Genomic DNA, 12702 nt, shown 5'->3' with positions numbered 1-12702 from the left:
GTAAGACACAAGGCATGTTTAAGCTTAACGTGGTCATCAGATTATCAGATACTAATCTGAGCTAATTCTCCTTATTTGTTTGAATGTCATTTATTTAACTTTTTAATCTTATTTAATTATTTCAGTTCACAGATTTCCACCACCTAATTCCTTTAGGAACTTTAGGTTAACAGTAACCCTCTGCCTGACCATAATTCATCTGGAAGGCACCCCAACTGAAATGCAAATGCTTTCAGATACTCCTCTAATAAGGGCTGAGGAGCAAGGTTTCTGGATAAGATGACCACAAGCGGTCTTGCTTGTGTTGACAGTCTCTCTCCTTGTCAAACAGTATAAAATATAATGGCAGTCAGTGCATACTTTCAAACACATTAGCTTTCAATAAGGACACTAGTTACAGCCCCACCAGTTAGTTTTTTTTGAAGATCCAGCTCCAATCACAATAATTTCAAAAGCTGCATGAAAAGAATTGCTTCCCACATCACAATTCCCCCAATCACACTGGCACCTATGGCTCATTCTTTAACTCAAGCCAAGAAGAGTGCAGATGAATATCTTGTCATCCAAGCAAGACCACCCTTTTCTCTCATTAGAAAAGTGCTTAATAAGCATTTTATTAAGCAAACCATGCATTGTTAACCCAGTTTCACTCTAGGGATCGACAGTGGACAGGCAAGCCAGCCAAAAACACTACCAGAAGGTAAAACAGCTTTAAACGCGGTTAGAAATATAAACAAAATGTGGCAGAACAATAGTATAGCAGATTTTAAAGCAGTTTGTCCTTGAGATGGATACAGTTTCTGCCTGCTGTCTATCTGAAAGCACTAGGTGCCTTACCAGTCTGTGAATGGTAGTACATGGTGCAAATAAAAGCTGTGCACCGCAAAGAATTATGTCTGTCGTTCGCCAATCAAAACTTTCATGCATCTTTGACATGGATGCCATGATTAATCTAGAATTTACTCTGAAGGTAAATTTATTGACATCCATGTTGAAGACATATAAGTCGATTTTGATTGGAGACCCCTATCACAATATCCTCTCTCTCTCTCTCTCTCTCTCTCTCTATGTATATTTCATTACCCCTACATTCCAATTTTCAAGTGCTTTTTTGCATTACTTTTCTTATTTTCAATGGCATTCACAGTTTATTCCCCACTGGGTTTAATTTCCATTCCTTTCATCCTGCAAATTATTCACTGACACAGCATTTTAACTTAATGTCACACTTTTCATTATGCATTATTTTATTCATTGCGGTCACCATTTTTTTTTCATTTTTTTTTCACAGTGAGTCCACCTTTCTGTTGATGTTTTCATTACACCTGTTATATAATTTTTCTTTCTGAATCATTTTATTCCTAACTACCAGATTAAACTGCTTTGGCATTACTCTTGTTTGAAAAAAAGTGGTGGGTTAGTCATCTAGACAGGGAAGGCCCTGTATTTTTCCTGTTATGCTTTCAGAGACTGTAAGATTAACAGGTTCTATATCAGACATTGTACATCTACTGTTTCTCGAGCATTTCTGATTTTGTATAAATGCAGTCCATTCTACCTGGAATTTTTAGCAATCTCACTTTGCTTTTTTTAACAAATCATTAATAAACATTGTGAATAATTTTTTAAAACAACATAATTAGCCCACTGTACACACGTGTCCCTTTTGAATGGAAACTTGGAGCACAGTCTGGTTAAATGAAAAGTTGGAGCACAGTTTGGTTAAATTACTTTTTTCAAAGTAGTTTGCAAGCAGAAGTCAAGGGAATTGAACAAACAGCAGCTGAATTACCCTTTCTATAGATTTAAACCTTGCCTGTGATAAAAATTGGACCTGCTGGAGAGATAGGTGTGTATCCCAGAGATTGCTCTGTCTATGGAACAGACTCCCTATCCATGTGACGCAGAGTCCCTCCCTAACCCAATTAAAGTGCAACTTGGACAACTGGATTGGAAACCAGAAATTCATCCCTAGTTTGCCACCCATGTTTCAAATGGACACAAGTAACCTGTGCCCATGCTTACACTTGTCAAGGGTATCAGAACTTGTGAGAGATTTGGGATGTATGGCTAGGCTTAAAAAGGCCCCTGTGGTCATTAGCCTAGTAAACTCCTATGAACCTACGAATTAAGAACTACATAATGAAGCCCATTACCAGCATCTCATAACCTTAACCGTAGGAGCCAAGGCTGCCATAGTCTTTCATGATGCAATATTTCCATCTTTTCTGCATTTTTCAACTTCAACCAGTCTACTCCAATTACTTTTCTCAGATCTGTCAGTATGTTCTATCACTCTGTGTAATACTAGTGAGCACAACACCTTAGAACACAACAAACATTCTTCATTTTTACAGTATTGATTGATCAGGGAAGTTTTCTTCTTACAGAATAGCCCACGGGTAGGTACATATATTTTCCACCAATAACAATTCAGCATTTGCTTCTATAAAATTCCACATTTTTGGGCATCAGTGTACTGGCAGTGACACACACTTATGGAAACTACCAGTGTGCATCCCTGTAGCCCAAAAATTCTCACCATTACACTAGTGTCTACATTCCTGAAATTAATGGAATAAAAAACATCTAATAAAGTATACTCCGCTATCTCACAGGGAACCTCAAGAACAATGGCTGGTAAAAGACACTTTCACATGTGGAGATACTGAGAGGGTATTTTTGATCCATGAAGGAGAGGCCTCTCATCAATCTGATACAGTAAGAACATGAGAGTTGCATCTAATGTTGTAGACCTTTGTGATTTACCCTTGGATGGAATGAATACCAATCAACTACCATTTCAGTGGAGGAAGCCAGGGGGTCAGACAAGCACAAAGCTCAAAAAGCAGAGTCCTGGAACACCATCTTCTCAAATGTAACCTGATTCCCCAAGTGGTAATATTGGAGCTGCTAAATGAACATCCAGAATGTGAAGGGCCCATTCTTTCTTCGATTCTGTCATTGCAAATAAAACAGGGATTTTAACAGCAAAACAAAATTCATAGCTGTACCTGAATCTATTTATTCATTTATTTAACATTTGTTTACTGGGAAAGTCTGACTTGGAACGAAGCCAATTTTCATCAGAGGCCCAGGGAAAAACACTCTAGATGTATGCCTTTGTAACATGGAAGGAAACTAGAGCACCAGGGAGGAAACCCACTTAGACACAGGGAGGACAAGTAGACTCCGCACAGAAGGCACCACAGCCGAGAATTGAACTGGAGAACCTCTTGCTGTGAGGCAACCGCTGCACCAGTGCTCCATCCCACACCATTTTCAGAAAGAAATGTTGTCTTGATGGACATTCCATTCATATGGAAAACATACACAAGAGGTTCCCTACATATCTGACAGCAGAGATGATGGTTACCAAACAGTGTCTTAGAAGGGCACTTCAGTGCTGCTTAGCTAGCTGGTTCAAATGGTAGACAAACTTGTCCACCACAAGGTTAAGTCCCACAGATGGGAGTGATTCTTCAAAAAGGACAGAGATACAATACTGTTTTAAAGGATTGCTTAATCTGATAATTCTTAGGCAAAATCTGGTCCTCCACATGATGTGCTGACATATGCATCTTGACCAAGGAACCATCATCCAGACTACAAAGGAAACAAAGATATACCAAGACCAGCCAAATGCTGATAAAATGTGGTAGTAAAGAGTACATCTCGTCAAACTCTGAAATGTTTCCACTTGGATGAAAATGTCTCCTGACTGGAAGGCTTTCTAATATCCACAGTATCTTCTGAGACCATGGACAGCAAATCCACTGGGATCAGAGGATCTATATCAGGAACAAGGCCCGGACATGAGGCTACCTGTATCCCAACCATGAGGGGGACAACCTTGGCTTGGATAAGGAGACATTCATGCATCTCCAGAGAGAGATATGGACACCACACTCCTCTCAGCCATCAAATGGTAATGTGAATAAAGTTTGAATTTTTTCTCTAATTCAACAGTGAGGAATGGAACAACAAAAAGTGCAAGAATGCATACTGGGCCCTCCAGTGAAAGTAAAGGAATGCACTCACTGCGATCCTTAATCTTCTAGCTTGACTGGACAGGAAAACATTCTCAAAAGTGGCAAACAGATCAGTTTCCAGAGTGCCCCACTTCTAAGCATGGTCACCTAGTGTGACTTGTGAATCTGCAGCTGAAGGAAAGGACAAGAGGAGCAACTCTGCCCATCCAGCACCTTCATTTCACTGAGAAGAGACAGACACTCCTATATTATGTCCCACTGCTAGGCAAGCCTCTCCTCTCTGCATGGGGGGGGGGTATGAACCTTGCTTGATTAGGTACCTAAAAGCTGTATGATATAATGGTAAGTGACCTCAGAAGAAATTTTCTTTCACCAAGGCCTTTAGCACCATGAGAATTGACCTCATGTTCAAGTGAATGATGTGCATCCCCATTTCATTTGACTAACATTCCCCACACCACAAGGGGGCCTATCTTATCACCCAGTCTGCAAATAAAGCATCTGTCATCAAAATCTGTGATGGGACTGACTATAGAAGGGTAAACACTACCAGACAGTTGGTGGAAACTTTCCATTATTCCAGGGTCCAGCAACAAGGCTTCAACACCAGAAGTAATTCTACGCGTACATGGTGTCTCTGAAGTCACTCACACCTCACAATCTACTACAACACCTACATCTTAATGTATACAAACTGCACCATGATGATCATGGGCCTGGATCTTGCACTGCGTTTCATCCAGTCTGGCAATGCCTTGATCTACTGGGCCCTCACTCAATGTTAGGGAATGACTCGCACTAGTGTGTTCCCAATTTCAAGTCTATAATAGCCTTCCTCTGAGCAGGAGTTGGGATGATCTCCTCTAGTTGATTATTACTGGTGACTGCAACAGAGGGAGAGGCCAACATAGGGATACTTCCAAGAAGATACAGGACAAGACCCACCAGGGGATAGGCACTCAGATATGGGAACAAAAGGTGATAACTCATCTTTCTCTTTCAACCTTGGACTAGATCTGTCAAAAGGACTTCTTTCTTGGAAGGACCAGCAAGCTACAGAAAATGGCTGACAGATGTATTGTCTAGAACTCCATGACCCCTGTTTTTACTTCCACTTTTCCAAGTCAGAATGAACTCAGATCTCACCCCCAAAAGGTAGTATCATCCTAGACCGCTGCATGACAATCAGTAAGCCTGTCTTTTTTGGATGACCTAATTGGCAAAGGGGTTGGGAGGGTGGCCTAATGGTTAAGGTGTTTGCCTTATAAACACAGGGTTCAGGGTTTGAGTCTCACAAGGGTTAATTGGCTAGGTTTAAAATGGCTCGCAAGGGCAGTTAGCATAGTACTAATCTATGAACCTATGTGATGCTACAGGCCCATCCCTGGGTAGCGTGCAAGTCTCCTCCTTCTTTGAGGTTGGACAGACCTAGAAGTACTAGGAGTGGAACACGCGCACACACACACACACACACACACACACACACACACACACACACACACACACACACACACACACAAATAAAACAAGCAAATTGCACATCGCAACAAAAAGTGAGATCCTGCCATTAGAATGGTCAAATGTTTCTCAGCTATCAATCTATACATCACATAGCCAAATGTTAATAAATGTTTAGGAAAGCACTAATGAATGTCTCTAAGATGCTACTACTCTGATAAATAAAAACAAACCACTTGTAACTGTAGAAATTGCAGTAGTAAAGGAATAAACACAAATGATAGTCCATGAACCATTAATTTCAGTAAACTTATTAACTCACCAAGTACATAACTGACCAGTGTGTGGTGAGCAAAATTCTACTAAAAACACTGGAAGTTAGGACCTCTATCACCTCAGCAACTCATTTTTATAAATGAAAAATCAAGAGCTTTCCCACTCACTTAAGTCTGAGACCAAATACAGGCCCAGCTTCATTCTATGCACCATAAACTCTCCAAAAGGCAAATGACATATGGACTGTGACCTGTTCTATATTTTCCTATGGCAGTGTGGCTGAGTCTAGCATTTACACTAGTAGACATTGGGATTAGATGCACAGCGGGATCAGAATATCTCTTCCACATCAGAGGAAGTGGTAAGGAAGAAGCAAGGTCTCCTCCTGGAAAAACAAGCATGTCAAAGTCAAAAAGTGGGTTACATTTACATGCATTTTGTGAATATCATGTTGTTCTTTCTGAATGCATTGAAAGGGTGGATTGGTCAGCATTCGTCTCACTTTCCAAGATTTGGAATACATCTCCCTAAGACCTCCCACGCCCAGCTCTGACGAGATGAAATGGGGAACTTAATCTGCTCTGTGACATGTCACTGGTGGCCCAGGATATAAGTGGGTCACCTTTGCCAGATGGAGAAAAAAGGGATACAATACTGTCACAGCACCTCCTGGTGGTATCAGGGGGTGCTTTTGACAAGCTACAAGGCATAAGAAAGTACAGTTGTGTACACTTACCATAAATGTAGATGTTCGAGTGTATTCACTGTTGCAGTCCTCACATTTGGGTTATCCCTGCCAGGGTAGCCCTCAGCTGGCCCGAATACCAGAGGCTCAGTATTTCTGCGTCGGTTGCTGTCGCTTCAGGACTGGCATCAGGTCATCAGTAGTATAAAGTAAGGCAGCCGGCGCTATTACATCAGTTTTTCTTGCCCCAACTGCCAGGAGCCCCCAAGTGGGAGCCAGGTTCTGGTGGAAGAACCCTACCAGTAGAAAGTAAATACCAAAATGTCCCTTGTAAGGAGACAGAGAAGAAAGAAGAGAGGGATGGAGGGAGGGAAACCAGGACTGCAACAGTGAATACACTCGAACATCTACATTTATGTTAAGTGTACACAACAGTACTATGTTCTTCGTGTTTCACTGTTGCAGTCATCACATTTGGGTTGACTCCCAAAGCTGAGAAAAAGGGTGGAGGCAGTCAAGAAGACTAGGGGCTGGCTAGGATGCCCTGCAAGACTGCAGTGGCAAAGCCTGCCCTGGATTTGGAGAAGATAGGCAGGTAGTAATGTTTGGTAAAAGTTTGAACAGATGTCCAGGTGGCAACCTCCAGGATGTCCCTGGTGGGGACTCTTTTGAGGAAAGCTGCAGAGGTGGAGGGTGCTCTGGTAGAGTGAGTCCAGACCCCCTTAGGGGAAGGCTTTCCATGCTGCTTGTAACAGAAATTGATGCAGTGTGCTATCCATTTGGAAATTGTTTGTTTGGAGATGGCTTTGCCCTCTGCCCCTGCAGCAAAGCTAACCAGCAATTGATCAGACTTTCTGAATGATTTAGTCCTGTGTAGATAGAATCTGAGCTGTCAGTGCACATCTATAGAGTGCAGGATCCTTTCCCCCTTGTTCTGCTGGTTAGGGAAAAAGGTGAGCAAATTAATGGATTGGTTGAGAGCCACACTGGACGCTACTTTGGGCATGAAGGATGGGTTAGTCCCGAGGGAAACCCTGTCAGCATGGAAGATGATGAAGGGTTCCACAGCCATGAGTGCTTGTAGCTCAGAGACCCTTCTGGCTGAAGTGATGGCCAGATGAAAAGCTGTCTTCCAGGAGAGAAATTTTAACTCTGCTGAAGATGCTGGTTCGAAGGGAGGTAGGGTGTGCTTTTCCACACAAAGTAAAGGTCCCAAGCTGGGGTAGGTGCTCTTCTGGGTGGCCTTAAGTTGATTGCCCCTCTTAGGAATTGTTTGATCAGACGGTGTGAGAAAAGAGGCTGCTCAGTGGGGAAATGAGCAGAAATGGCAGTGGCATGAATTTTAATAGAGGAATAAGAGAGACCACTGTGTAGCAGGTCAGCTACGTAATCCAGGATAAGAGGTAGGGAGGGCTGTGCTATATCGGCTCCCTTAGCCTGAATCCAGGTGCAGAACCTTTTCCATTTGTCAGCATAAGACTTTCTAGTGCTAGGGCGTCTGTCCTCAAGTATAATATCTAGAACCTGTTTATTGAGGTTGGCAGATTGATCAGTGGTTAGGGAATAAGCCAAGCTGCCAAATTGAGGGTCTGCAATTTGGGATGCATGAATTCTCCTTCCCTCTGTGTCAGGAGGGTTGGGGTCTAAGTGAGATGTCATGGTGGCAGTGGGGATAGCCTGTGCAGCAGTGAGTGCCAGTGCTGGCGAGGCCAGTCTGAAGCTATAAGAATTGTCCTTGGTTTTTCCTCCTTTATTTTGAGCAGTACCCTGGGGATGAGAGGTAGTGGAGGAAAGGCATAGACCGATAGAATGACCCAGGGGAAGGACAGGGCATCCACTTTCCAAGTGATGCAGTGATGCTCCCTGGTGCAGAACTTGCTGAGCTGATGGTTGGTGTGGGAGGCAAAGAGATCGACCTTTGAGGTGCCCCATTTCTGAGTTATTAGGGTGAAGGTTCTTTTGTCTAACTGCCACTTGTGTGGGTCCAGGAGATTTCTGCTTAAGTGGTCTGCCAGAGAGTTTAGAGAACCTGGTAGGGACTATGCTAACAGGTGGAGTTGCATGGCAGAGGCTGTGTGGCAAAGGGTCATGGCCAGCCTGCATAGGGGGTAGAAGTGAGTCCCTCCCTTCTTGTTGATATACCACATCACAGTGGTGTTTGTCTGTTTTGATCAGGAGAGCCCCTGGGGAGAGAAGGGGCCTGAAAGCTGTCAATGTGTGCTGGACAGCTAACACCTCTTTTTGGCTGATGTGCAGATGAATTTGCTGTGGGCTCCACTGGCCCTGTATGCACCTGCCTTGCAGGTGTGCACCCCAGGCATAGTCTAATGTGTCTGTGGTGAGGGTCTGGGTGGTGGGGGGTGGTGACAAAGGTAGTCCCTTGTTGTGGCAGCATGCTGCTGCCCACCAAAGAAAATCTTTCCTGAGACAAGGTATCATGGGTATAAGAGTTTCCAGGTCTTGAGAGTGTTGACACCAAAGGCTTTTTAGGTACCACCGAAGTTTCCTCATATGCAGTCTGGCATATGGAATGAGTAGACTGCAAGATGCCATGAACCCCAGAGCTTGCAGGATTTTCCTTGCGGATAACTGGGGTCGTCACAACCTGAGACAAGAAAATCTGTTACAGAACAATCAGACATATAAAAACACATGGAATATCATTGGAGAGAGACTCACACGCTCAGCAGAAGTATTTGGGGAAAATGAGTTTATGCTCCTAATAAAGAAAGCATGTTACCACATGACAATAAGTGGTTAACTGGTGAAAATATGACAAATAGGTCTACAAATCACAACATTTTATTTGGCCTTCCAATGCATATTCTTCTCTGATTAAGACTAGCTCAAAAAGACTGACCATATAATGATACACTAAAAAGAACATGGAAGAGTAACAAGTTTATTACAGCACATCTCTTGCAGTATTAATATATTGGCATATCTAAGCAATAACAGTACAACAGAGACAATTTAAAAATACTACACAAATCCCATCACGTTTATGAAAAGTCTGCACAAGAATAAAAAATGCATGCCACATTGTTACAGAAGCACTCATTTAGCTCCTCTGCACAATAGCAACTGCCAAGTAGGATTACACTCTGCTCAGTGTGACATGCTCTATAATGCACAGGGAAAATCTGTACAAACTCACGTAACTGTATTACGAATATAAAAGTCTTATATCTTCTTGGGCTTAAGTGATGATTTTCTTTATTAACTTCTCTAAGTTTAATTCAAGAACCTAGTTAAAATATCAGTTAAAACAGTTCAAAAATGGCTACAGAGTAGCTCCATGCAGATAACAACATGGTTATACTTACTATTACAACTATGCAAGGGATGGTAACACCCGCCAGAACACCATGAGTGATGGTGTCGCCTTGGTAAGGGTACCTTATAGAATCGTCAGAACAGTAGAATCCACGCTTGTATGGACTGTAGATCAGATTCAAGATGAAACATGGTAAGGTAGCTAGAAAGAGACATTCAAAAGGTCACATTGACTGAAATAATTCTGTTTTGCTTTTAAAATCCAGTCACAAATTAAACAGTACTGAAAACTAAGCTTGAGTGTTCTGCTGAGAACTACAGTTCAACATTTTTATAACTATATAATGACATACATTAAAGGATCTGCAGACTACCTAGTTTCCTCAAAGGCTGATTTATTTCCTTATTCACCATTTGTTAACTGGGTAAGTACACTAAGTCCAGTGACTCTTTTCAGGCATGGCCTGGGCTACATGGCAAAGTGCAAAGTAAAGGTAATACAAACAACGAATTAAAAAATGAGTTGAATACAATGATGTACTACATCGGTTAACTTTAGCAGAAGATGCATACAAATGACAGTAATGTGATCACAAAGAAATCTGGAGGTGTCATACTTTTACAATTACAGGCAGAGAGAGAGATGACATAAGTTACAATAATACTAACTAATAGTGGTTATACATATTATTTGACTTGGATACATCTCCCATTCAATCAGTTACAAAGTACACAGATATCATTTTTTTTCTAACAGCCTGGTGCAAGACTGGATCAAGTCCTACTTCTTGCATGGTTTATGGGATACCTTAGTGGACAGGGCACCTCAAAGCATTCTATAACCTAATTTAGACTAATCTATGAAGAGAATTCTAAGCCTATTCTTCAAATGCCATCACTGCTGAGATCATGGGTAAGGTAAAATAGCTGGAGCTAGTACTTGATCAAGATATGACATGCAGCACTCAGATTAATTTTTAACTGCCACCAGGTGGGTCGAATTCCAGATCCAAGCAAAGGTACCACTACAAATACTAGTACTCTCCATTTTAATGGAGGTGCCATTCATACTAATTTATGAAGACCTAGGTAAATATTCAAAAGTATATGACAGGGCAAGGTTTTATTTCCAAGTGCACCCGTGGTAACTGAAGTTTTATAAGTGGGCCCAAAATATCAGACAGCCAACAGGATGATAATGAGCAGCTGGCTCTCTCATCTTGGAAGAAGGTGTGGGATTGTAAGTACTGCAAAGCCAACCAAGGAAGAGAAATGGGTGGGTAAAACAGCATATAGTGAACATAAAATATGTTTAAAGCTTTACTAGTTACTCCTAGGTTCTCAGCTATACAAACATCCACATGAGCAGTCTCTAACAGCCAAACTAACATGGCAAAACCCTCATACTACCTCAGAATTTAACAAGCACCGCAACACAGACCTCATGCCTTGGATCGTTCTTCCTGTATAGTTGTGTCTAATGTTTGGGAATCGCTGCTCACAATTCCATGCTCTTTTAATAGCACATCTAAAACCCAAGCTGAATGAATTTACAAATTTGCAATTTTATATGTTTGCATATACGTCTTTGTAAATATCGTAAGCAGTGTTGTTAACAAACATATGTCAATGTACTGTTATTATGTACTTGCCTTTGTAACCCTTTTTATATTCTCCCCAGCAGAGACTGAAACTGGTCACACACAACTGGAATAGTTTAATACACACATACATAAATACATAAGTGTCTCGCCAGTTTGCATGCGATGGCTCTTTACTCACTGATGTCAACTTGAATGACAACTCTAAACCACACCAAGGAGTTTAATATAAAGCTTTCGGGTCTACACCCTTCATCAGTATAAAATAATTACATTAATCCAACATTTAAATAGGAGATACAATTAAATCACATGCTTCAGCCCATCCCACATTTTAACCAGCAATTAAATCTTAAAAAAACATACTTAATGTCATATAGCAGAAATAAAATACAATATAAAAACATTAAATGAACATCCATATATAACAAAATAATGAAATATATCATAACACCTTTACAACCACATAAAGGACATGAAAAATATATATACACATACATTTATATTACTGCACCTACAGATAAACTACCTATAAAATAATGTACTATAATCTTTCCCTCTACTTTTTCACTAATACTGGCTTTAAATTAACAGCATTATTTAAACCAGGGTCGTTATCCACCTGTAGCCTAATAATCCATTCTAACTCCTTTAACTCTAAAAAATTATTTAAATCACCTTTTCTTATACTCATTTCTACTATAGCTAAAACCCTAAATTTAAAAACATGTTCTTCACCTTTATCTATAATATGTTTACTCAATGCATTTGTTAATATTTTCCTCCTTATCTCTGATTTATGCTCCATTATTCTTTCTCTTAACTTCCTTGTGGTTTTACCCACATAAAACGATGTACAAGACGTACATGTAGCTAAATAAACCACTTTCGCCTCATTACAGGCTGTCAGTGTTCTTATAGTAAATACCTCTCCACTAATGGGGTGCTCAAATACACCTTCACCCTCATACAAATCATTGCAACAGGAACAATTATAGCATTTCCTTGTTCCTGTTGCCCTACTTACTCCTTTAGCTTTTACTTCAAAATCTTTATTTTTGATAAAGAACCATACCTGCAACTCACTGGGGTAGCGATGGGTACGCCCATCGCTAAAACGTATACTAATTTAGTTATTTATGAGTGGGAAAAGAATGTAATATTGAGTAAAAATAATCAGCTTTAATGAAAAAGTATTGCTCTATAAGAGGTTTGTGGATGATTGTTTTATGTTATGGAATGGTTCGCTTACGGAATTGGATGATTATGTGAATTATTTAAATATGTCAACTGAATTTTTAAAATTCAAAATGGAAGTATCACATTGTAGCATAAACTATTTAGATGTAAATCTTTTTAAGATTAATAATAAACTAGAGTCCAAGGTATTCAGGAAAGATGTCGATGCCTTGAG

At 40.7% G+C, this 12702-nt stretch overlaps 1 protein-coding gene across 1 annotated transcript in view; it reads right to left on the bottom strand.

Moving 5' to 3' along the window:
* The window catches only part of PLPP2 (phospholipid phosphatase 2), a 387929-nt gene that overhangs the window by 134784 nt on the left and 240443 nt on the right, over window positions 1-12702 (bottom strand). Inside the window, exon 2 of the mRNA XM_044053752.1 lies at window positions 9738-9889. Within this exon, the coding sequence (XP_043909687.1) occupies window positions 9738-9889 (152 nt within the window). The remainder of the gene's footprint in view (window positions 1-9737; window positions 9890-12702) is intronic.

This window comes from Protopterus annectens, chromosome 13.part0, assembly GCF_019279795.1.
Source record: "Protopterus annectens isolate FY-2018-M chromosome 13.part0, PAN1.0, whole genome shotgun sequence".
NCBI classification, from domain to species: Eukaryota; Metazoa; Chordata; order Ceratodontiformes; family Protopteridae; genus Protopterus; species Protopterus annectens.
Note: the sequence above shows the minus strand (reverse complement) of the source record. Positions and strands in the feature narration are given on the sequence as shown.